The 25320-nt window shown below is 50.0% G+C and overlaps 2 protein-coding genes across 4 annotated transcripts in view; one reads left to right on the forward strand and one right to left on the reverse strand.

Annotated features, from left to right (window-relative positions):
* The window catches only part of NR6A1 (nuclear receptor subfamily 6 group A member 1), a 111933-nt gene that overhangs the window by 81073 nt on the left and 5540 nt on the right, over positions 1 to 25320 (forward strand). The window lies entirely within an intron of this gene.
* The window catches only part of ADGRD2 (adhesion G protein-coupled receptor D2), a 34176-nt gene continuing 13339 nt past the window's right edge, over positions 4484 to 25320 (reverse strand). The window contains exons 10-27 of the mRNA XM_063316470.1: positions 25166 to 25277; positions 24294 to 24428; positions 23922 to 24036; positions 22671 to 22776; positions 21813 to 21868; positions 20914 to 21040; positions 20473 to 20576; positions 19627 to 19729; positions 19343 to 19496; positions 18567 to 18700; positions 17708 to 17823; positions 16067 to 16187; positions 12818 to 12859; positions 11955 to 12008; positions 10217 to 10346; positions 10056 to 10114; positions 7103 to 7155; positions 4484 to 4616 (exon numbers count right to left, since the gene is read on the reverse strand). Of these exons, the coding sequence (XP_063172540.1) occupies positions 4484 to 4616; positions 7103 to 7155; positions 10056 to 10114; positions 10217 to 10346; positions 11955 to 12008; positions 12818 to 12859; positions 16067 to 16187; positions 17708 to 17823; positions 18567 to 18700; positions 19343 to 19496; positions 19627 to 19729; positions 20473 to 20576; positions 20914 to 21040; positions 21813 to 21868; positions 22671 to 22776; positions 23922 to 24036; positions 24294 to 24428; positions 25166 to 25277 (1854 nt within the window). The remainder of the gene's footprint in view (positions 4617 to 7102; positions 7156 to 10055; positions 10115 to 10216; positions 10347 to 11954; positions 12009 to 12817; positions 12860 to 16066; positions 16188 to 17707; positions 17824 to 18566; positions 18701 to 19342; positions 19497 to 19626; positions 19730 to 20472; positions 20577 to 20913; positions 21041 to 21812; positions 21869 to 22670; positions 22777 to 23921; positions 24037 to 24293; positions 24429 to 25165; positions 25278 to 25320) is intronic.

Genomic DNA, 25320 nt, shown 5'->3' on the forward strand with positions numbered 1-25320 from the left:
GTGACAGTTTGACAGACTTTGATTTTCTTTTTAGATCACATCCCATTCCCTGAGTGCATGTTCAGTCCATGCTGGGGTACGGTGACTCAGCAGTTGGCGGCTGCATCCTAAATAAGTAGTTTCGTCTCTGGAGGCCTGTGGAGCAGGACTTCCAGAGCACGTTAAAATGTTGGCTTTTTCTTTCTTTCTTTTTTGCCTAGCAATTTTTTTTTTTTTTGGCTCTATCCAGCAAGAAGTGGGCCATTTTCAACCACCTGATCTGTCCCTTCCCAGAGTCATAGGTCTGTTATTTTCCCCCTTCCAGCGAGGAAGGCTTTATTTTGGGCAGCGCCTGTCCAGGAAAGGCCAGATCTGGAAAACAAGCCACGATCTGTCTGGGCCCAAGTCAGAGTGAGTTTCCCTCTGCAGCATCCTGCAGCTCTTGAGCTGTTCCTTAAAAACCATCCTTAGCTCCAGCTTGCAAGAAATCGCCTATCAAGAATCCTTACTTCCTTGCTTGTAGAGATATGGCGTGTGTTCCTGTATGGGGTGTGTGTGTGTTTAAGTATTTCTCAAAGTCAAATGCCTGCTGGGCCTCCCACCGCCCATCCATGAAGGTCAAACATCTTCCTGTTTCCTTTCTTGCCACTTGCCCCTCTCTGCTAAAACGGGAAGGGGTCTCACCCACAAGGCAACTTGCTGTTGCAGAGAGATTCCCAGGGGACGTTCACGTCCAGCACTGACCATCCGGCCATATCACTCTGGCGGTGCAGGAATGACAGAACTGCAGCTTCAGCTGAGCTCCAAGGCTGGTTCTTTAGCAGGCAAGCTTGAGAAGACAATGGACCTTCATCTTGAGTGGGATGGCCAGGAGGCAAATCCCTCCACCAGGCAATGCTCAAAGCTTAAAACAAGCTTCCTTGTGGCCAAAGCCTTATCCTGTGCATCCTGTTAATTAAGTGGCCCCTTCATTGAGGAACCATGCTGAAAACCCTGGTAGGCTGCTTGGGGAGGCTGCCCCAGCGGGCGTGTTTTCCTCTCCTTGTCCTCATCCACCCCCAGGACCAATCTGACCCATGAAGCCTCTGGAGCTGTTGAGTGCCTTCCCACCCAGGTCTCTGCGACGGCCCGATTCTGCCCCACCCCCACCCCCAGATGCTGCAACGGTGGTTTTGTGATGGCTTGTTTCTGTGTTTTGATGACACCTTCCCTGCTTTGGGTGTGACTTCGGGGCGGCCCTCTGTGTGCGTCTGTGCACGTGTGAATATGCATGTTGCGGTTTGAAAGAGTCGGAGGATGTCGTTTGGGAGCGATGCTTTCTTGGCCTGCGAGTGGATCTGGGTGTCTTCCCCCCCCTTCTAAAAATGAAAAGTGCTCTTAAGTGTCTACCGTCCTCTCTTCCTGTCCTTCAGAAATCTTTATGGAGATCTACCTTGCCAAATCCAGACATTCCAATAAATTTTGCAATTCCTCTACAGCCCTGTCTCGGGAAATTCTTTGCCTTCGATGGCCACGCTTGTCCTCTGTTCCTGCAATCAAGGACAGTAAGAGATGCAGCAAATGGGGGGGGAGGGCAGCAGGGATCCTTGAAGACTTGCATGGAGGGGCTGGCCCAATGACCCCATGGATGGTAGGGTGGGAGGAAGCCATAGAGAGAAAACTGTTTCCGCACCCTTTCTCCAGCCAGCAAAAGTGGGGCCATTTTGGTCCTAAAAGGAAATGGAGATGTCCTTCTAGCATGCAAGGCTGGGGTGTCCCTACTCTGAAAGCCTTTCCTGGACAGCCAGCATGGCTGGAGCCTGGCCAGCCACGATAAGACACCAGGCCCAAATCCAGCTGGAGGCGTGGGGGTGGCTCGGAGGGGGTGGCCCGTTCCTCCCTGTGAAATGGCTGGGAGAAAAATCTGTGTTGAGAAGTCGGCCTGGAGGAGGACGGAGGGAGGAACGAAGAAGCAAAGAGTCAAAACAAGCCAGCCACGGTGGCAGAGGGCCCTGTGAGGTGGTTTTTCCGAGGGACTCAAAAGCCCATTTTCAGATGCTGGCCTTTAGGCGGGTCTGTGTATTCACACATCAGGGCTCCCACTGAAAAGCACATTTGGAGCCTGGGGTTCTGGTATTGCTAAGGGACACCTCGGTTTTCCTTCTTAGGATTTCTTTTTTTAAATCTTTCATTCAGATTTCAGCTGGCTAACTGGTCAGATAGCAGCAGCCTTCCCCGAGCTGGTCCTTTTTCCAGATGTGTGGGATTTGGATGCCAAGGGAATCTGGAGGCAGCTGGCACGGGGCAGCCTGAATCTTAGGATCTGAAAGGGAAGGCTCAACACCAGCCCCCCTTTGACCTTTCTCAAGGCAAAGCGGATGGCTTTGGCAACTGAGAAGCCACGTCTTAAAATAATTTAAAATTTCAGAGGGCCCAGATTTTTCACACACCTTTTCACCCGCTTTCCCCGCCCGCAGCAGATACCTCTGACCACATGTAAAGGTTTTCTGGAAAACAGGAGGGTTGAGTTTCAAGTTCTATTTTGTTTCGATTGAAGAATCCCTCAAAAGATACAGGGTTATCTCACTGTTTGGGTTTCAAAATATGTAGCTGAATTTCGACACTCCGCAGCAATAACAAAAGTTATCCGTATGGTGTTTTTGTAAAAGAAACAATTATAGGAGTTACTTCAAACATTGAAACAGTTGCTTCCCCCCCCCCCCGACCCAGCCCAACCCAGTTGATCAAATTTTTAAAATAATGCATGTATACTAAGGGCAGGCACATCCAAGGGTCACAAACCACCTTCCCTACATGTTGCCGTTTCTGGATTGCTACCACTGGATGGCAATGCCCATAATGCTTGTCTATACATTTGCCGTTAGGCTTCCTCAAAACATTCTTTTGAACGATCTTGAATTTGAAGGAGACCGGCCATTCCATAACATGAGTAAGTTTCACAGGGAGGTCACACACAGACGCCAAGCGGATGGGATGGGGTGAAAAATAGGGATCTTAGCCTTTCCTGATATGTCAGTGACAATGACCACTATCCAAATCCTGCTGGCACCTACAAAGCCATCGTCCTGCTGGGAAAACTGGGAGACTGGAAAACTCCCAATGGCCCCCAGAAGGTTCATGGTGGTGGTGGTGGTGGTGGTGATGCAGCAGATAAAAGGAAAATGTTCCATTGACACCCACGGAAGCTTTTTCATGCTGAAAATGGGGCAGTCAAAAGACTGCCGTCAGCGCCCACGGCCATTTTCTCAAGCTGAAGATTGTGCAAGTGAAACACCCCACCCCCACCCCCGTTGGCACTTGCAACAGCTCCTCACAAGCCCTCTTCAACCTCTCTTTCCCAGCTTGATGTTCCTTGCTTCTTCCTGCTGAAAACAGCGTGGAGACGGCATCTCTGAAGGCTTCTGGGGGGTGGCTGGTTAAGGAAAGCCATGGCAGAGACCGTTGGGGTGAAAGGAGGAAGTCTGGGGGCAGTGTTGAAAAAACGGGGAGCCAGAAAGCCGATCCGCCCTCTTTGCTTCCAGAGATGATCTGGGGCGCGGCCACAACAAAAGGCTCCACTCTGGAGGACTACCTAAGGTTGGTGACCAGCCACGTCAGAAGAAGTTGAGAAGGAGGGGAGGCATGAATGAAGAGATGCTGCCCACCACACTGGTCCTCTACCCAACGCTGTCCTTTGGGGTGACTGGTGGCATCCACTGCTGCTGTGTTTCATTTGCCCCAATGTAACAGACCAAGAAGTGGGGCTCCCCAGAGGTGCACAGTTAGGCTTGTTGAGTAGCCTGGTCTGTTGTCTGTTCTCCTCAGCTTCTGGGCAGAAGCTCCAAGCTTGGAAAGCAAGTCAGAAGGGGAGGGGGGAGTTTGCCATTCTATGAACAAGGACCACCCCCCACCAAGACCCAAGCAAGCCACAATCCATGGCAAGGGAAAGAGGCGGAGTGGGAAATTGTGAGAAAGCATCCTGGTTAGTAAGGGCCAGATCTGGAAGGGGCTGGGGAAGAAATGGGGGGGGGTGAGACCCTCCACACGGCCATCTTCTGCTTTCCAGTCAATATTCATGGGATGGAGACACGTTGCCTGGAACAGCTCCACTCACAAGCCTGTAGGACAGGAGAAAAGGCCCCACCGTGGCTTAGTGGTGTGGTTTGGGGTTGGCCCATCTTTTTAGTCCAAAAAGTAGCTGGGGGCCAGACAAAGAGGACGAAAAGTAAATTGGACTTTGCTTGCTGCACATCAAAGTGAGGACCCACCGTTAACAGGAGCTGCTGACAGGAGCCCCGGTTGGCCAAAACTCACCAAAACGGCAGGCGTCGCCTTCTCCCACCACCGGAGGGGTAGCTCCCCCAAGCAAGTTAGATCTAAGCCCCCAGCCTCACTGTTTCCCTTGTGTTTTCACAGCAGAGGGAAGTGGGGCACCCATTTTCTGCACTGCAGCCAAGGAACGGGCTTCGCTGTGAGCACCAGGCACCTCGGTGAGGCCCGACGCCACGGATGCTCAGCCCCAGCCTCAGCTCAACGGCACCCCGTTTTCCGAGCCGCTTGGCTTGATTCCTAGCTGGCTGGGGGTGGGGGATCCTTGCTTGCCTGCGAGCTCAGGCTTGCTGGAATGGCGCCCACCTCCTGATCCTGTCGGTGCCCAGCTGCAGGGACAAGGAGGCACATGTTGCTATGTGCGGCTTAGCAACATGCAAGATGTATTCAAAAACGATAATGAAATTATTGCAGGGAAACAATGGAGTGACACTCGAGGAGACAGGGGCCGAGGCGATCGTCTTCTTCGCCAGCAGGGAACAAAAGATGGTCCTCATTGTGTGGGTAAACATATGACAATATTCTCTCCCCCACCCAAGCCCAGCACAACCCAACCCTCTTTTCCAGGGCCCTCACCTCCCCACATAATGGAGAGTAATGAATATCACCAAATCATACCTCTATAAAGCCAGCCAGAAACTCATGGGGGGGGGGCATGTTTGGGGGAAAGAAACATGTGGCCTATTGTCAAGTGAATGTAGTCCAGAGGCTTTTAAGGGGGACGGCGGGGGGGGGGGGCGGGAGCAAGAGACCAACCTTCCCATGAGCATCAGCACTTTGCATCCTGTCTCTGTTTCCTAATATAGTTCTCTTTATATTGCCGGGACCCGAGGACTAGAATGCAGATTATGGTTTCGTCCCCCTCCCTCCCCGTTTGCAAAGATGACTTAAAATAATCTTTGTATAATAGAGGACAAATTGGTCAGCGATTCTGCAGCCTGCCTGATCTTTGTCTTCACAAAAGTCTGGGTACCTTTCTCTCTGCAACTTTCTCGGCAGTTATTCTGCAGGGAAAGAATACCCAGGTCTGTCCTCTGGGCTGGAGGCCGAGAAGGAAGCGGATTTGAAGCTTGCGAAGCAAGGTGGCCGCTGTTTTTCAGCAAAAGCCGCCACCACCCCCGTCAGTGCGTGCAACAGCATCCCGAGAACATCCCGCTTGTAAAACAGGAGTCCCTCTTCTGGGGGAGATGGGCGGTAGCTAAATTTGAGTAATAAATAAATAAATAAATAAATAAAACGCAAAGCCGTTTGCAAAATGGGAATGGCCCCAGAATTGGATCCTGCAACAGGCTAGTAACCAATTCCACTGGAGTCCATTGTAGTTGGGTGGCTAATAAATTTAATAATAATAATAATAATAATAATAATAATAATAATAATAATGATAATAATAATTTGAATGGACTTAAGTAATTTGCATTTGGTGTTTTTCCTTGCATTTACAGTCTTCAGCTGAAGGGGTAGATAGAGCTGGTAAAAGATGCCTAACATTAGTGGCTGGAGACTCAGCATCCTGTTATCAAGCTCCAAACCAGGGTTTAGATGCGGGGGTTTATGGATTAGGATTGGGCTGGCCGGAGATTTTAAATGGGGGCAGCATAAAGAGTGGCGAGAGAGGCAGATGGAAGCCAATTGCATGCACTGCATGGAAGATCACCGAAATGGGGGGGTCAATGAGCCATCACCCCCCCCAGACAGATAATAGGATTAATTCAGACCTACCACTTAAGAGAGAGCAGGGTTGTTATTTAGCAGGCATAAAACCTTGGGGTGGTGGGGAGAAGCTTTGCTGGGAACAGACCTCTGCGTCTGCACAGCACCCGGGCTTCATTTCTTCCTTCGCTACCCAATTCTGCACGGAGAGGAGACTCACACTGCGGGTGGGCAAAGGCACACTTTGGATCTGGGCTGAAATAATGGGAAGGGACACATCCCCTGGGCCGGGGCTTGGCACCGCAGAGCGCCCCCCCTCGAAAAGGGGCCACAGATTCAGACAGCTTCCAGAAGAAGGGGAAAATTGGGGGGGGGTGCAGAGTGTTAGGAAGGGGAGAAAATGGACACCACCAGCAGCAAATGCCTAAGCAGGGTTGTGCCTTTGTTAACAGCTGTCCAGGGACTCGCTCCCCAAGGTCCAGCCACTCAAACGTGGCTTCTCCTTCTCCAGGCCTGTGACCTTGGAAAGCACCCATCTGGGGCATCTGGAGAGAAAGGAGATTTGGTGCCCCCCTCCAGCTTTCCAGGATGTCTCAGCTGGAGAGAGAAGGCCCAACTGCCTCCCCCACAAGAATGCAAAATTTCAGAGGTTTCCACCCTTTTCCCCAGGCTAGAAGTGAAGTGGCAAAGGAGGGTCAATAGGAGAAAGGGGGCAGGAAGTGGGAAAGAGATGCCTCTTATGAAGGACCACATCCTCCAAGGGCTTGAGCATTGCACGCGGGAACGCAAAGGGTCAGCCCTTCTTCCTCCTACGCCAGGGAACTCATTGCCACTGGACGGCATCAACCCAAGCATGCGCTTAAAGAAAACAAACACAGTCCATGCAGGGTGGGGGTCCTGATGCTAAAGATCGAACTGCCACCTTTAGCGACAGGAGGAGAGCTGGCTTAGCCATGGGGCAGACGGTTAAGGGGCTGAATCAGGTTGGGAAGACCCTTTTGGGACAAAATTGGAAAAGCAACAGCTACACGGGAACACCCCCCCCCCAGTTCATTTGCATGGATTCTGATCGAGTGGAAACTGAAGCACTGTTTCTCTAATTAAAAGGACAGAGGTTTTCCTCCGGTCGCAAAGCAAGACAATTCAGCAAGGCCGAACTCACAAGAACCGATGGGAGGCATTACCTGATGATTTGAATGCAGTCAGTTGTACAGCCTGGAAAAAAATAAAAATAAAGATGCTGATGCCCCAGACCCTCTGCAGGTAGCCACCATTTGTCTTCAGCCTCATAGCAAAACATTTCACAGGTAGTCCTCACTTAACAACCATTTGTTTAGTGATGGTTTGGACTTACGACGGTGCTGAAAAAAAGCGAGCTATGATCGGTCCTCATGTTTACAACTGTCGCAGCATCCCTGTGATCATGTGATCATGATTTGGGTGCTTGGCAACCAGTTCACATTTATGGCCATTGCAGTGTCCTGTGGTCACATAATCGCCATTTTTGACCTTCCCAGCTGGCTTCTGGCAAGCAAAACCAATGGGGAACCATGTGATTTGCTTAATGGCCATGTGGTTCACTTAACACCCATGGTGGTTTGCTTAACGACTGCTGCAAAAAAGTCATAAAATCAGGTCAGATTCACTTAATGACCATTTCACTTAGCAACTGAAATTCTGGTCCCAATTGTGGTCATTAAGCGAGGACTACCTATACAAGAAGACAGTTTCCAACTAAACTTTGCTGACCAAACTTTCATCGGAGCCCTGCTCAACACCTTGTTTGCGAACGTTGGTGTAAGCCAGTAACGTACCGCCTCAATTGTGTAAAATAGCAGTGCTTAAAATCCAGTCTTGGATGACCAACAGGCCCTTCTTCATTTGCTTATTGGCCAGAACCAAGGTTTTGTCTTCCGCCTTTCTATTCTACATTGCTAAGAGCTCACGATCAAATTCCAGGTCAACATTTTAACTGTTTTTTTGGGGGGGGGGGTTCTTAAAATGTTGTGTCAATCAGCAAATCCAGGAAAAAGGTTAATTCAGGAACTAGGCTAAGTGTGTAACACAAATACAGCTGCCATGAAGCCTGAACTGAACCACTGGATTTTTGTGCTCCATTTTTCACCCACAGTGAAGCAACTGTGGTTCAACTCACGCTTATCAACAGCCTGGGGAAACCCTGCTGCAGTTTCACCATGGATAAAATACTGTTTGAACCCAGTGAGATGTGTGAGTGTGTGCGTGTGTGTGTGTTGACCCACTGTGACTGCATAGATATTCTCCATGAATATATGTATATACCCACATACCCACACCCAGAGCATCACGGTGCACCATGCTGAAAATACCTGCTACTTTTTTGTTTTTCGAAGCTAAGTTTCTAGGCCTTATGATCAGGGAGTTGATCTTGAACGGAGGAGAGCAAATCTTTGCGATTCTCGTCAACCGGATCACTTCTCCCGTCCTGAGTTGCACAAAATAAAAGTGGGCTTTCGGTCTAACAAACAAACAATCCGGGTCTCTGCATGCTAAATTTGGCAAATGAGCGGGATGTGCCGTATGCGGAGCCCACCCGCAACCCGTTCTGGTCTCATCGGCTCAGGAGGGAGATGAGAAACCAGGCGCTACGCTTTCTCTCGCCTCTTGAGTCCAACACTGGCCTTGGCATTTAAAAATTATAAGCAACGCTTAAGCGCTGACTGCCCCGGATGGCTTAATTGCTTTAGCCTGTGCTTAAGACTGGGTGCCCAGTAGCTTGGCAATGACATCGGTCCCTTGATCTGGCACCTGGAAGATGACCGGCACACTGCTTCTGTTATCCCCAGGGCTGAGCCAATCAGAACAGTTCACTTGGCTCAAAACAAGATGCCAGGGAATGCTACTTGGCAGGCTTATTTCGCTGATTAAATGGGGGAAAAGGGAAAAAAAGCTGTTTATTTGACGGAGAGGCATTTGGCGCCCTTGGATGTCAAGTGGTAGAACACCGCATAATCCTTTTCAATAGCATGGCAGAAATGTAATATATGCATGCGCACACCCACATAATCTGGCTTTTCCCTTCTGGAACACTGTGTTCGACTGCTGCGGCTGCCAGCGGGCGGGCGAGGGGGGGCAAAGGAGCCTGGCTGTCCTCCCGGGATGGAGTCTGATGTTGCTCCAGAAAGGGTCAATACCTTTCCAAAAAGCTCAGACGTGTCCTGGCAGCGGAGGGGGGCCGTGACCTGGGGTGATTGAGAGGCCCAGCCTCTTCCCTGGGCATCGGGGGCTTGGGGTGGCGGCCACCTCTAATGGCTTGGGTGGGCACCTAACCTACAATGTGGTCGATGGTGGGGAGAGTCTGCAGGATTAAGGTGGGATCCTTCCACACCCGAGCGATGGAGGAGAAATGTAGAAAGACCTAAGAGATTCAGTAGGATCTCCAGAACGTGTCATGTGGGGGATTCAGTAGGATCTCCAGAACATGTCATGTGGGGGATTCAGTAGGATCTCCAGAACGTGTCATGTGGGGGATTCAGTAGGATCTCCAGAACGTGTCATGTGGGGGATTCATGACCGGACTAGATTCTTCAGGGGTAATACAGCTAGGGGAATGGGAGATAGATATGAGAAAAAGCAGGTCTGGTCTCATTCCTTGAGAAGAAAAGGAGATGCTCATCTCGGGAGAAGCATCTCTTCTTTCCATGCGGAAGGGCCTCCTAGATGCTGTTGCCATTCATTGATTGTGTTCACACACCCCGATTGTCCCCTGTATGCTCAGCCAGGGACAGCCCTCCATAAAGTGGCCACCCAGCCTGCCCTGAGACAATGGGATGTTAGTCTCACAAGTTGTTCCTCTTGGCTGGTCTAACTCCTTCTTCTGCAAGATGGGGCCCTGCAGCTGTTTGGGGTCCAAAGACTGCCGAGGAAAAGAGGAGTTGTAGAGCAATCCAGCATGGACAATCGGGTGCTTGACCGGCCAGGGGGTGTACACCCCACACTTCGCCATAAGGCCTGCTTTACACAACGCAAGAGTCAAGAGTTGGGCTTTTGCTCAACAGGTTAAGCCCACGCTGACCACATGGCTTGATGCCAAGAGGAACTTGGTCATCGATGGCATCTTCTGGGGAGGAACTTACCGGTTTCTCTGGTGACATAATTGATGAAACGCTCCGTGGGATTTTGGCACTGAAGTTCCCTATATTAGGAAAGGGGCATCAGTTGGATGCAGCAGAAAACATCTGAACACAGCTGGAAGTGTCTCTTCCCACTGGCTGGAAGGAGAAGCTGCTCTCCCTACCTTTGGTCCTGGTGGTGATGTCCTTCTCGGTGGAACAGGTTGTATTTTCTGGAGTAGTTGGGCTGAACCTGGCCATCTCCCAGGATGTGTTCCTGGGGCTTGAAAGATAATTGATAGGGTGGGAGCAGTTCTGAAACAACAGGAGAACAGAAAACGTGGAGGAAGAGGACCGGAAGTCTGGAAGAAGCAGGAAAACCCTCCTGAGATGCTTAAAAGGCAGGTGGGCATCCCATCCGTAGGGTGCCCTGTGCTGGATCAGTGGGCTGGATCCAGATCCAGGCAGTTCTCCTCCGAGCTGACCCACTGAAAGCAATGGGATTGGAGTTAGTTTTGACTGATTTCAGGGGTAGGAGAGAAGGGTCTGCTGTACCCTTGGATACAACCCCTCCCCCACCATTTTGAAGGCAGAAAATTGACACTTCTGGGAGGCGGCTAGACTAGGCAGGCCTCCTGTAGATGATAGCTTTCTTTAGAGAAGGACTGTGCCAATTCCCAAAGAGAGATTTTACCACACCAATCTCAGAAGAGGCTCATGAAGGGCCTTTCATATCTGGGCTGCAGAAATCCAGATGTTCACTAGATGGCAGCCAAGAGACACAGACAACTCCAGCACGTTGCTGCCCCATCAATTTTTCCAGTCCATTTATGGAAGGATCTGGAAAGATTTTCTTGCAATGGTGGACAATAAAGACTGACCCATCATCTGATGGACAGAGCCCAGGCACCCCTGAATTTTCAGAAAGTTGGTTTAACAGACAGTCCTTCATGGGAGTCAAAAAAGGGCCACTCCAGAGTAAGAACTCTCCTTGTGAGTAAAACTCCCAGGAATGCAGTGGCTCACTTGCAGCTGGGCTTCAACTGGAGCCTACTTTATAAAACCTTGCAGTTCAGACTTGCTGGTTCCTGCAACTGTGGGGGAGACCTTGTTCCTGTGTTTTTGCCCTCATCTGGTTTTGTCCCCCTCCCTTTTTTTTCCTGGATTGCTCTCTGATCCTAACCACCTGGTCCAAGTTCACATCAGAGCTAACTCCTGGATCTTGGCTTCCATGAAGGCTCTGCTCACCAGGTACCTGAGCTCTTGCACCCCTTCTTTCATCCATGGACCTTCTAGATACAACATCAACCCTTGAATAACACCAGAGGGAACACATCTTTGCCTCTTTCTGCAAAAGGGGCCAAGAGGGATGTAGCCCAGGGCTAACTAATTCACTGTGTGAATCCAACCCCTTCAGGTGCAGCTTGAGGAGGAACCCAATACTTCTGCCTTGGAAGAGGTGGCATCTGAAAGGCTTGAGGTAAGACTGATCTCCTGGCTTGGCTCAAGAATTCTGCACCGTGTGATTTGCTGATGCATGGCAAGGAAAGAATGGTGATGGTGCCCCTTGGCTGGGATGTCCTTGGAAAGAATGGGAGTGTGTCATCACAATCAACTGCTTGTCCCTGCAACTGGAAAAGCCTTGGGGTCCCAGGCAGTTCCGAAAAGGACAGAAATCAAATGGCAAGGAGTAGGCGGTGAGTAACAGACAAACGGGACATCACTGTAGAACAGCCTTTTCCAACTTGCTGCCCCAGATGTGGAGGGACTCCAACTCCCATAATTCCCTTTGGCCATGCCAGGTGGCATTTTGGGAGGACAGCCCCAGCACGTTCAAAGGAGGCCAAGCTGGAACACCTTACCCAAAGTGGAACTGAAGGTGGGGAAGGATGAGAGACAGTTTTCTGGTTTCTTCTGACCTACCGTGAACGAGAGGGCCTTCTTCTTCTCCCTCATTCGCTGGATGGCATTCCGCACCTAGATGTGGAACAGAGATAGAGGTGGGCCTCTTGGTCCAGAGGGTCCATGGTGATGTTGTCCAGAACTCAGGAGGGCCCAGTGTGTGAATCCAGATCAGATTCATTTTCTGTGATGTTGCTTTGAGCCAAGGAGGAGAAATCTCCCAGTTCAATAGCTGGGGAAGATGCCTGTCTTAGTTACCCATCTCCAAACTCTTTCTCCTTGAGAATCTAGGAGGGAGGCACAATTGAATGACATATCCGGGGAATGCTACACTACATTGCCCAGCATCCCTCACCACCCACCACAAGAGACGGGGCTGCAGGCAAGACGCCTTTTAGCCACATCTGGAATCCTGCAGGTTTTATGGTTTTATACGTAAGGAGAAAGGGGGAAAAATCTGACATATATTAATCAAAGCTAGCCTTGTGTTTATATTCCTACCACGTACAGCTGAATTAATGCTACCTAAGTTTGCTCATGAAACAACAAGCAAAAAAGTGAAATGAATCACAGGGATTATGTAGTGTTTGCACTCCAAATTCCCCAGCTGGCAATAACATGCTTGTTTTAGTTATAGAGGAAGTCAGAAGTTCTTCGCTGTATAACTGATGCAAGATTCCCCTAATCTTGGGGGGGGACCAAGCTTTTTTTTTTTTTTTTACAATTTAAAAAAGGGCTGAAAAACCAAGCAAGCACCAGCAGACAAGTCCACACCCAGCCACTGCCCACACCCTACTGAGTTTGTTTAAAATCTTAAGGACTAGAAACTTGGGGAGGGGGTATTTTTTTTTAACAAGATGCTGTGTTTCTAAGCCCTTTCTTACCTCGCTATTATAGATTGCATAGACCAGGAATATGTAGAGGCCCTGTAGAAAGAATGAAAGAAAAAGCAAGCACATACAGACAAGCTGAAAAGGTATTGACTTGGGAAGGTTATTGTTTTAGCTGCTACGAAGGCTGACATAGAAAGCTGGAGCATCATTCTTTATTTCCCCCCCCTTCTCCCCAGCAGCCATTCCATCAGGCTGCAGCTGGAAAGAGATTGAAAGCTCAGCCCAGAAGCTCACAATTTCCACCTCCTCTTCCTTTTGAAATGTTCCCGTTCCAGCTGCCCATGATGAAAAGATCAACTGCGTCAGTCGGCATTACAGAATTACAGCGTGGCATCCCATTAACCTAAGAATTGGGGGCTGTTTTTTCTCCCTGCACCCCCGTGCTGGCGGGTCATGTTTTCAAGATGGAAAACCCTGAGCTGGGCTCCGTCTCTTTCGCTAAGCTCAGCTCGAAAGCCTCCGAGCAAAATAATTAATAATAACAACAATAACAATAACAATAGAGCTTCGCAACCTAAATGACCTATCCAGGGGTGATAGGAGATGTGAAATCTGTCTTGTGCCTTTTGCAAAGAGAATTGTTTTGTTACTCTTTTTTGCAAACAGCACTAATATTCGCCTGCTGGGGACAAAGTTTGGGGCAGCTCCCAAAAATGTCTGCTTTTGGACTAGATTCAGGTAGAGGGTGGTTTCACTCATCTAAAAGGCACTTTCGAGCTGAGATCTCTGGCTGGACCTCAGCGCTCTGCGGATTCAGACCCAGAAGCCAGAAACTGTAGGCAGAAATGCAAACCTCAAATCTGCACTCTCCCAGCTGGTTTGCCATGATTTTCAGAAAAGCTGCTCCAATGAAACTAGCAACATCTCCACCTAGAGGTTAAAAGCTACCCAAAGTTTATAGGCCAAGGGTAGAGTAGACCAGGGTTTTATTGTGCAATCACTATGCCTCATTCCTGGAATTTTACCAGGGGTCCAGATAACTTGTAACTTTCTTGCATTTTCCGCGTACTTTCTTTTCTTTTCATTTCCACTCCAAACATGCATTAAAAGGAAAGAGGACAATTATACAACGGTTTTGAACGCAGCTGAAACTCAACATGCTTCCTTAGAACTGATTTTATCCTTCCCCCGCAGAAAAAAGTGTTTTATACCATTTGGAAAGCTTGCCTTTTGTCCTCAGGAAATGAATATTTAAAAAGTAAGGGACAGAAGTAGTTTGCTTCTGGAAAAAAAATGGTAAAGGTTCATGAAAAAAACGGTTTCCATTTGCTCATGAAATGCAGGCTAGAGTTAAGAGTGCTGAATTTTGTGGTGCTTTGTTATTAATAACTTGACTTCTAAGAGTTTCTTTTCCAATTATACAGCAACTATACAATACATCCTTTATTGTAAACGACAGTCCTTTATTTTGGAAAACTGTCCTTTAGATGTATTCAATTATTTCTTTTCTTGGTTTTGCTGTTGAATTTTCCTTGGCAAAGCAAAATTATAAACATAAACAATGATTTTCTTCCCCGCTTACAAACTCTTTCAGGGTTGTCCTGTATTTTTTTCCAAGAAAATATGGTCCCTGTAACTTAAAGGCATCACAGATTTAGCGCTAGCTTGGGGTGGACTTAACAGAAATCCTCCTGTTTCAAATGGAAGGAAATGGTTTTAAAATTGCCCACTTTGCAGAGAGGGTGCACAAAGTCACCCGGGGACCCAGCAGTGGAGGTGCAAGAAGACTGCAGAACACTCTCTCGTCGTGACAGTTTACAACCTCTGTGCTTGAGACCTATTATATGCCGGGCTTTCATATCTTCATGCAATGAATTCTTACCAAAAACTCTGTGCCAGGTGAACCCTCTTAATTGCTTTGGAGACTTGTGAGTTCTGCTTTTTGGAACAAGAAATGATTCCCTTTCCAAAGCCTCCTTCGAGGGCCGATGAACTGCCTCAACCGTGCTTTCTCGGTGTCTGTTCCCCCCGTGCCCTTGTGCCAGCTCAGGGTGGGGATTCACACCCCCTTGGTTCAGAGTTTTATTTCCCAGCTATAAATCAACCTAACTTTACACTCATTTTTCTCCAATACTTGGCTCTGGCTGTTTTTTAATCTGATGGGGCTTTGCTTCCCCATGTTCCCTTGCATTGGGCTATCGCAAAACTTTGCAGCTGACGCATTAATTGCAGCTGGTATCATTGCAAGCCACAGGACTCCCACGCGGGTGGGAAAAGGGGCCGTGAGCCCCATTGCACGCTCTGCAGATGGGAAGAGGCATCACCAGTGTGGAAGCAACAAACACCCCCCCCCAGAGACCCTCTCCCCTGCCTCTGGTTGGCTCAGTGTGTCTGCCCCCACCTGGTCCTTATACAGCCGAGTCCTTAAAGGGGAGGAAGGCTGACATCCTAGGGCCTATAAATATTTGCCTGTCTTTTCCAGGAGCAATTATATCCATGTGCGAAGCTGCAGCAATTAACTGGTTTTGTGCCCAACAACCTTTCCCTGGCACTGGAGGAGACACTCAACTGTTCTTGTTTGCTTCTAATTCCTGGGCTTGGTTGTGCGTTTCACTTTCATCAACAGGATGATAAAAGGGTTTCCAAAGGTGGGGGGGAATGAAGGTTAGGTGACTAGCTTGTTCTGGGGGGGAAGGAAGGAGAGAAAGAGGGAGGGAGGAAGGACCCTTTCCACCAGTGTAATATTTAATAAGCCAGTGACAAAAGAATTTGATGCTGAGGATTAATCTCAGAAGATGAAAGGGTATCAGGCAGTAGGTAAAAATTGGGTTTGCTAAACTATGGTTTGCTTAAACAAGAAGTTGCACTGAATAAACTACAGTAAGCCGGGCTTGTACCCTGCTGAGCCCAAATCCAACAAGCTACCTTAATGGCCTTGAGCGTTGTGCAAAGGAAGTGCCAATCTGCCCACCCCTTCTATCCATCCCTTTCAGCAAAAATTCCTGGGTGAGGCTCAAGCTAGCTCTCCACGAACAGGACTGAATGGCCCCTATAGGATCATCTGGGAAAACAACGGTTAATCGGCTAGAAAAAGGTGCGTGAAAGGTGCTCCGTGGCTCCCAGGTGACAGCCCAGGAAACTGAGTGCTCCCCCAGGGTCGTGCCAATGAGTCCTTGCCTGTGGCCCCTGGATGCAAAAGTTTTGCTTCCTCGCAACTCCTTGTGGCTCGGGGGACCCCGCGTGGGGACAGACAAGCTTCTGCAGATGTTCGGAGTGCAGCTTCGGTTCACACACACTCACCTGGAGGGAGTTCAGCATGATGAAGATGTAAGCCCAGGTGATGCTGAGGTGGACTAGGATACCGCACACCCAGGTGAGGCCCAGAACAGGCAGGAGCACAAGGATGGGCTTGGTGGTGGCCCTGCAGCAGAAGAGAAAGCCGTTGGCCTCTTTGCAGCCAAGCCCCCTGAAGCCAGAGACTGACTTCCCCGTCAACTCTCCATGTTTGGGGGAAAGATGCTCGTTTGGTAATCATCTGCTCTGGGGGTTTTTTTTTAATCCCAAAACCTGGGATGGTTCTCCAACAGCCACAGATGGAGAGCTCTGCAAGAAAAAAGTGGGTCTTTCCCTGTAGGTATTTTCAAATGACCTCTGAACGAGCTGAACAAAGCATTCCCCTTTTGGGTTCCATCCCAAGACAGAAAGAGACCCCCTGTCCCCCAATCTCCATTTTAGGGAGCTGTGCAGACAACCCACAACTCAGGAAGCGGAGCCCCATGGAAGGAACTGAATGTTTTGTGTGTGGTTTTTATTATGATTTCTTAATCAGGGCTTTTGCAACCAGCCAGTGGAGCCACAATGAACTCCTATGGAAATAAGCAATTCCAGCTTGGGCCTGTCCAGTCTTGGGCTGGCAAACCAGCTTCAATCAGGGATTATGCTTATAAGTCATCCCCACCCCCACCCCACCCCCGGGGAAGATGCCTCCAAGCCACCGACTCCCGAGATGTCATCTCGCCCTGTAGCCCCGGCCTCCACCTTCAGGGCTGCAAATAGAGTTGAGCATATTTACAGCACCGCAGGAACAGTGTGTGTCTGGTGGCTGCCAACCGGCGCCAGCTGAAAGCATAACAAGAGATTCTCGTCCGCTGGCCTTATCGGAGGCTTGGGGAAATGATCTTATGACCCTGAGTGGGGTAGCGATGAGCAAAAGGCAGGAAGGTGGGTGGGGTGGCTCTAAGCACCGGGGGGGGGGGGGGATCAAAAGGTGGCTTTGAGGAGCAGGTTTGAGAGAGGAGAGCCTTAAAGGTCTCTGTGCCTGCGTGGCCAGGAACGTCCCTTCCAACAATGGAACCCAAGATGCTTATTCTACTGGTTCAATTTCTAACTGGCCGTCTGTTGTTAAATTGTAAATTGAAGAAGCTAGAGATTTGGGGTGGACGGGGACAAGCAACCTTTTGGTGTGCCCGGTGCTAAACCGTTCAAGCGAAAACGCCTTCCAAAACTGGCATGATTTTTACCCTGGGAAATGCAATTTGTCTTTGCTCTGAATCAGATCCAAACTCCAGCCCGGGAATGTTTTGGCCCACGGGCTATGTCTGTGCAAAAGCCACTGAGCGGCACCAACGTTTGGAATGAATTCGGAGACGCGACCGGATTGCCTTTCCCTTCTCAATCAAACCTTTGAATCAAAACTCTCCCCTGCCCCAGTTCTCATTTTGTTGACTCGGAGGAGGAAAATATTGTCTGTCTGTCTGTCCATCTCAGAGGCCACTGAGAGCCGGAACCACCTCCCCGCTCGAGGGGAAGATGGTCGGTGATAAAATTCAATGAATAAATAAACCACATCAACAGGATTTGGAGGACTGACAAAAGGCACCCAGCTGCCTAGCTTTGCACCCAGTAGAAGAAACCCCCCGCACACAAACACCTCTGACTCACCAGATCTGGACTCCAATCTGCCTCTCTAGGCTGCTGTTGGGCGTCAGCATCCGTGATCGCCGCCGTGCGCTGGAGACTGTCACCATCACCACCCGGAACAGCACAAAGGTGTTCACCTAGATGGCATTGGCATCAGTCAGGCTTCCAGGGGCGTGAACATGTGTCCCCAAGTTTTCCCCTCCAGAGAATGCAGAACTTTCACCTAGACAAGTTGGAGCTTTCAGGCAATTTTCCAGCTCGGAGTAGAACACCTGCTCTGCCTACAGAAGGGTGGAGGTTCAGTTCGGACCCAGCAGGCAGAGCCGGAAAAATGTCTTAAGGTTGGGTGAACTTGCTCCCAATTGATGCACTGAGATTTCACACAGCATCGATCTAAGATTCTACTTAATTCAGCCCTTGACTCAAAACTATGAGGACTAAATGTTGGGGGGGGGGGGAGTTGCAAATATAATTTATGTATTTATCAGATTTCGTCACTGCCCATCTCTCTCAAAAAGCAATAGCTTTGCATGCAGGGAATTCCAGGTTCAACCCCAACAGTACTAGATGGGGCTGAGGAAAATTCTTGCCTGTACCCATGGTAAGCCCCATTAGATGTTGGAGATAATGGAGAAGGTTAAGGAGAAGCAACCTATGATAGAAAATGGATGGGTGGTATGCTGAGCTTTGTGATGGTCTGTTGATGGAGTTAACCCAATAGGGTTAAGGGAATTGAAAGCGGGGGGGGGGGGATTCAATCCAAGTTGCAAGCAACTTCTTTAGTGGTGGACATTAAAGTTCCTGATTTCTGTGCCTTCAAAATCCACACAAAGGCTGAATGAGGAAGGCCAGGAGGTCAATCAAAGACTTTGGCTCTTACTGTTAGGACAAAGAGGACAGGCCCAACGAAAGCCCAGATGACCTCGGTCTGCACATTCAGCCAACAGTGATTATCCGCCACATATTTGTTGAACGAAGTAGCCAAGGTTACACCGACGATCACCACAGGAAGCCCTAGAAGGAAGGCAGAAATTGGCAGGTCAATGTCTTCATCCCATCTTCGCTGGTCCACTTGACCATGGGGGAAGAGGCAAAGTTGACCTTTGCTTGAGCATTTGGTTGCTCGCTGTGTCCAGCAAGCACAGGCCTCTTCCTTCCTGGTCCATCATATGAAGCTTTGTCTTCTCTGAGTTTCAAATAACACACATACACACAGTGGCTATGTGATTAAGTGAATCATGTTTTCCTCAAACTGTTTTTATGCATCTGCGTAGCCTATTCAACCATTACTAATCAAACAGGTTGGGTTTACACAATGGGGTATCTACAAGATTGTTGGCTTATTTGTGGTTCAGTGTCTCATGCAAACCCAGCTAGAGAGATGGACAGTCCTCAAAAAGAGCTGGCCAATTGCCTGACCTCCACCAAATGGACTTGAGTGGTCCTTCCCCAATGTGGTCCTTCCTAGTGGACATCAACTTCCTTCCTTCCCAGCTGGTATGATGAGTGGAGAGAATGTCCTAAGGCTTACAGCATAACCTCTGGTCTATTCCAATCTGAGGTTTGAACAGGTTTGTTCAACTGGGTCTAATGAAGTGGAAATCTAGCCTGGCCTCCCCGTTGTCCCTTTCCTTTCTTGGCCTCTGAGATACAGACCCCAGCCAGTCACGTAGTAGAAGCGCATCCTCCGATCTTCACTCATATTGACGGCCACCACTTTGCTCCAGAGCAGAAGGCCTTCCACCAACATCCACGCAAAGGCTGCCATGAAGAAGAGGTGCAGAAAAGCCGTGACAGCAAAGCAAACGCCCTGGGGGAGAGAGGGTGAGGCCTGTGGTCAGTTGTCTTGGAGAGGAAGTTGGGTTCTTAGCTGACACTCTGGGGTCCCCATCCAGCCAGCACAGGTGATTCCCCTCCTCTTTCACAGCTCTTCTCCTGACCTGATTGAGCTTGGCCAATTCGCTGAACATCAGCAGGGCCTCTGCAGCAGCCAGGGCAAAGATCAGGTTTTTATGCACTGTGGTCCGCTCGCTTTTGGGAACCCTGCCAAGAGGAAGAGCAAAACTATTGTGTGAATTTGCGCAGATCCCGTTCCCCCATCCAAGTAGCCTCCAGAGGCGGGGACCGCAACTCCCAGGATTCTCAACGATGGCCACACTGGCGGGGGAATTCTGGGAGTTGATGTTTGAACACCTGGAGAGTGCCCAAGTTAGGGGAGATGGGCCACGCAGAGAAACCAAGCGCTATGCTAGGAAGGCCTCCCTGTCTGGCTCTGACTTCCCTGTCCTTAAGGACACCAGCTTTTCCCCACCCTCCCTCATGTGTGATCTATGCCTGGAGTAGCACAGTAGCAACCATGTACGAACTCTATCATGGCTTCCAGGGGTCTTCCTGAAGAAGCAGGACCTTCCTGTGGCCACAGCAGAACGACTGAAGAGGAAGTCTAAGGGCCCAAGAAGAACCCCTCTACTACTAGTTTCCTAAAAACTACTCAATGGGACCTTGGAGGTTAGACAGGGTTAGGAGAAAGGATCCTCCAGCCCCACGTTGGGATCCCTTCCCACTCTGGAGCTGGGTTTGACCAACTGGTTTATCCAGGCCAAGGAGAGGAGGTGTTCACACGATGTGTCAAGCACGCTTTGTGGTCATCTTGGTTAGGTGGTTTAGAGGGCTGTGTGAACGAGCTCACTTGGTTAGCTTGTTTCAAGACGCTGCATGGACCCAGGAAATGAGCTGATTCAGTAAGCAGGCTGTGTGTGTGTGCATTTGTGTTATTTCCGTCTTACCCCACAGCTAAGAAGAGCACAAAGGTGACTATCAAGGCACAGAAGGACACGCCGCAGCCGACGAAGGTCAGGGTCTTCAGCGTGGACTCTTCCTCCAGGCTCCTCTGTGTGAAACAGAGACAACCTGCTGAAGGTAAGGGTGGGGTGGGGTCCCTGAGGGCCCAGCTCAAAAGGCCCCTTACGAAGGGCCAGTTCAGGCCTCAGGCAATCTGCCCCTTTCCTCCCCATGTTTGGGGTGGGAGTGGGCAGGGAACAGGTAAAACGCAAGAGGAGGGTCTGGAGAAGAGAGCCAGGAGGATTCTGCATCAACCAAGCAAGGAGGGAGGGCCTGGTCTGCTCCCCACAGCTTCTCCCCATGGCTGGCTGCTGCCCTTCCAGCAAAGCCCCCCAGGAAGTGCCTCCCTCCATAGGGAATGAAAGCCTCCTGGCCCCCTTTCTGACCTGCACTTCATAGACCTGCAGCAGGACTGCAAAGTTGGTGGTGTGGTTACAGGCACAAGAGGTTAGCTCCTCCTGGGAAGAAGACACCGAGCAGCCTCTGCTGGACCAGCCTCCAGCACCTTCAGGACTTAAGATCAGGAAAAGCGTCTGGACCCAGATGTTCGTGTCCTGGATGCCAAATGCTCCCACCCGGGGCGGCCATGTGGGGGAAGCCTCTCATCGAAAGGGGCTGATGCCAACCTCCAGAGTGAAGGTTGACCCTACACAGTCAAGGGTCACCTCCCTTAACTCTACACAGTGAAGTCTCCTCAGTCTCCTTCCCTAAAGGAGGACTTCTCTGGTTCACATACATCAAACCCAACCCAACCACCAGGTTCACCCACTGGTCAATTCAGTTGCATTATGCATTTATGGGGCAACGTGGTTCACAGAGCATGTTCTGAGATGGCTGGGTTGATTTTGGTGGTGGTGGTGGTGGGTTCCCATGTTGAGCAAGCTCAGCCTACCCAGTTAGCAAGGTCTTCTACAAGAAGGGGTGAATTTGGTCCCCAAGTGAAGCATCTTGGGTAGACACAGCTGAGCTGAGTTGGGCTGAGAGGGACTGGCCCAAGGTCACCCAGCTAGCTTTCATGCCCAAGGTGGGACTAGAACGCTCATTCTCCTGGTTTCTAGCCCGCTGCCTTAACCACTAGACCAAACTGGCTCTTTAGGGCAAACATCTGTCCATTGAGTCCCCATCTGTCCTTAGACAGCTGCAACTTTCAAGAGACTGTATTCCAGCCCTCCCGGAAGCAGCAGGAATCCAAGGTCTACCCAATTGCCCTGAATTATTTCCTTCTTGCTCTCAGGCCAGCCCTTTTCCAAAAACGCAGCTGGGGAGGCTTCCCTGAACCGCCTACCTTCTGCTGAAGTTCCAAAAAGCACAGACGGGTTCCACAAGCTGGTTTGGTAGAGTCTACAGGGAAAGAGGGTCAGAAAGGAGATGGTACCTCTCTTGAAAGGAACGTTCTCTCAGAACAATGGAGATGCTGGCTGGGAAAAGTTCTCGGGCACAAAAATGCTCAGAGGGGGCTTCCTCCAGCCATCAACAGGCAATCTTGCAAGTCTTGGGCTCATACTGATAATCTGACCAGACTGGACCAGCAACAGATTTCCCTAAATCTCCCTGGCGTTTGAGTTATGTGGAGGAAAGGCCTTGTTTAATTTATGAAGGCGGCCAACCCCCTTGTGCTATAAACTAAGACCCATTGCTTTCTTTTCTTGAAGTTGGGGTGACCTGCAAAACAGGCCTTCTGTGTTTCATTTTAAAAATGCCCGGCGTCTGCTGATCTTCAGCTGCCCGATGGTGCAATGGCAGCTCAAAAGCCCCAGGGAATCTTTGGCTTCAAGGCTGAAAATGGTCAGCTCAGAGCTTTGGTGAACCGTTTTGGACTTGAGAGGAAAGGTGGGGCAGAAAAACATGGGGACAGGGCAACTGCCTTGACCCTTTGGGAGTAAATCTAATGATAGCGAAAAAATAAAAGGGGTGAAAGGAGGAGAGAGGGGAAAAAAGGGCAAGAAGAAAAAGAGTTCATGTGCCCATTTGGCCCCTGATGATCAGCAGATGATGATCTGCTGATGGACATTTCCCCCAGCTGTTTCCCTCAAGGAAATAGAGACTTTTGGAATAAAATGGTCCATCTTGAGGTCCTTCGGGAATCCCCCCACTCCATTCTCCTCCCTTCCCCACCTTCCTTCCTTTTTCTCTGAAGCCTCACCTGAACCCGATGCCGGAGGCGGTACCGCACAGACGTACTGACTTCCTTGTAGTCGCTGACCAAGCTGAAGGAGATAATGGAAGAGCCCACCTGGGTGCTTAGGTGCCTAAGGAGGAAGAGTCCAGCATGGCAGGCTTGGTGGAGTGCCCCAAGCCAGCATGTGTGCCCCGAAGGCAGAGGAGATGTGGAGGAATGGGGTTGAAGACAAGAATATTCAGAGCCAACTGGAGAACGGGCCCAACATTTCTCAGCCCAACCAACCCACAGGGTCCAAAATGAAGCTCCCCAGAAATCCAGATGACCCCGTTTTGTGCACACAAACGTGTACCACCCTATTCTGTCCCCTAAACTAACCAGGCACAACAGTGCGGAAGCCCACCTGCCCTCTGCTTTATTCTGCTGCTTAATCTCTCCCGTCTTGGGAAACGTGTATTTCTAATTTTGGTGACACTGCTGTGATTCTGTGACATTCTGGTGTATTGTTACATTTGTCTTTTCGCTGACAAGCATCGATCTGTTTTATATTTGTGGATTTAGGAGATTTAGGTAAAAAGGGAGTCATCCGTTCACCAAGGAAGCTTTCTACCAACTCTTACTAAGGAATGGGTTTTCCTGCAGCAACTCAAGGCAGACCCAACCAATTTATCTACTTTTTCTGGCCTATTTAACCCCAGGAGGGAATCTTTCATACAGTTCCCATCAGGGACGATTCAAACAGAAGTCACGGATTCCATCCAGAAAACCCAGCTGAGAAGCACGCTAAATGGCTAAACCAGGTTTGTGAGGTCAGTTTGATTCAGCCTGAATTGAATCCGATCTCCAAATGGAAGTTGGACACATTGGCACAAACGGTTGCCCCCCCCCATTCCGTTTCCCCCCCAATTGCCTTGGAAGCCGTGGGGGGCACTAAAAAAAGGCAACAGCACCCCCTTGTGTCCAACAGCAAGAAAGACAAGCCCACCCCAAGGGCTTTATCTCAATATGGGTCCCACTGCCTCTGGCGCAAAATTTGGCCAGCCAGACAAACCCCCTGTGGATAATCCAAGAAGCCGGAAGATTGAGAAAGGGCTTTGTTGCTGCAGCCCACCTCCCTTGCACAGAGCTGGGATGCTTTGATAGGAAACCCCCTGAACTGGATGCTGTGTCAATGCATGTATGCAAGCCAGCCAGCCAGCCAGCCAAAAATGAATGTCTGAATGGAGCTATTCGGCCCCTTTCCAAGCCAAGGAGTCCATGCTGGGAATGACCCACCTCCGTCCTCCGTCTGACACAGCCGCATCTTTGAACACCGCACTGCTGCTGGCCAGAAGCCGCTGGAGAGCCCCGTAGCTGTACCAAGTGTTTGTGAGGGTGATCTGACGCAGACCTGGAGAAGGGCAGAGGTGGAGAATTAAAAGCTGGCCATGCAGAGGACCAGGTTGGAAAAGACAGGCTGCAGCATGGCCCAGGAAGGAGATAGATGATCCTCCATCAAAGGCCACCCCTCTGCTTCTTCCCTTTTGGTGTCTCAGGAGCCCTTTCTTTAGGCCTCTTGAAAACAGACCTCATAGGATTTCTGGCGTAAAGGTTCAAACAGAAGGAAGGAAGCTTTGAGGGCCATCAGCGAGGACCCGTTTTCCCCACCTCTCACTCTCAGCCGCTCCACTTCCTCTGCAGGCACCTCGATGGCATCCAGCTGGTCCCAACGATGGCTCAGCATCAGGGAGGCCCCGCCGCCAGCTCTCTCTGGGCCCAGCTCTGCGCGACGCACCTCAATCCCTGCACGCAGAGGGACCAGACGGGCGTCACTTTGGGGGGACAAGGAGTTACCCCCCCCACATTTCAACCCGGGGTTCCTCAAGCTGCCTTGCAAAGCTTCCTCTCTGTGCTAAGAAAAATGAGGGGCATCTCACATCTCACAGACATGGTGCATATCTGGATTAAATGAATTCTGAAATCTTTTCCACGCATAAAAGAGCCGATTCCAGGCAAGCAGCTTGGAAACCAGCTTTTCAGCCAACTTGCCAGCAGGTCCCTGAGCAGCGTGAGAGAAAGCGCCCTCTTGTGGCCGCTGCCCCAAATGGAGCATTCCATCGGATTTCCCAGCTGGGCATCTTCCAGATGAGTTGGACCCGGGATGATCCCCGCAGATGATGGGGATTGTGTGGGATACATCAGGCTAGGACAAGTTGCCCTAGGTTTTAATGGGGACTTGTGGCAGGGAGGCCTCATTCTCCTTTCAATTTGGGAAGCTGAACAACTTTATTTTATTTATTTATTATTCACAGTTCTATTACTTTGCTGGGCCCCTCCACTCACCCAAGAATTAGAATCTAGATCAGTGTTTCTCAGCCTTAGCCACTTTAATGTGGACTTCAATTCCCAGAATTCCCCAGGATGGACAAAGGTCCTCTAATAACCCCTCCCCCCAAAAAAAATCTCTTCCCCACAAAACATTTCCAGAGGACCAAGCATGTGGCCCGTACCAGGATGGCACAGAATTTGGTCTCGCTTACCAATGTTCTTACTGTGGAAGGTGACTTTCCACCTGTCAGGGCTCAGGAGCTGATGGAGGCTGGAAGCCATCTTGTCCATGTTTTCCACCACTGTCATGGGTCCCCCAATGATCTGGAGAAGACAGGAGCAGTTGGATGAGGGCTTGACCAGTTGG

The sequence above is a fragment of the Candoia aspera genome, chromosome 16 (assembly GCF_035149785.1).
Source record: "Candoia aspera isolate rCanAsp1 chromosome 16, rCanAsp1.hap2, whole genome shotgun sequence".
NCBI lineage: Eukaryota > Metazoa > Chordata > Lepidosauria > Squamata > Boidae > Candoia > Candoia aspera.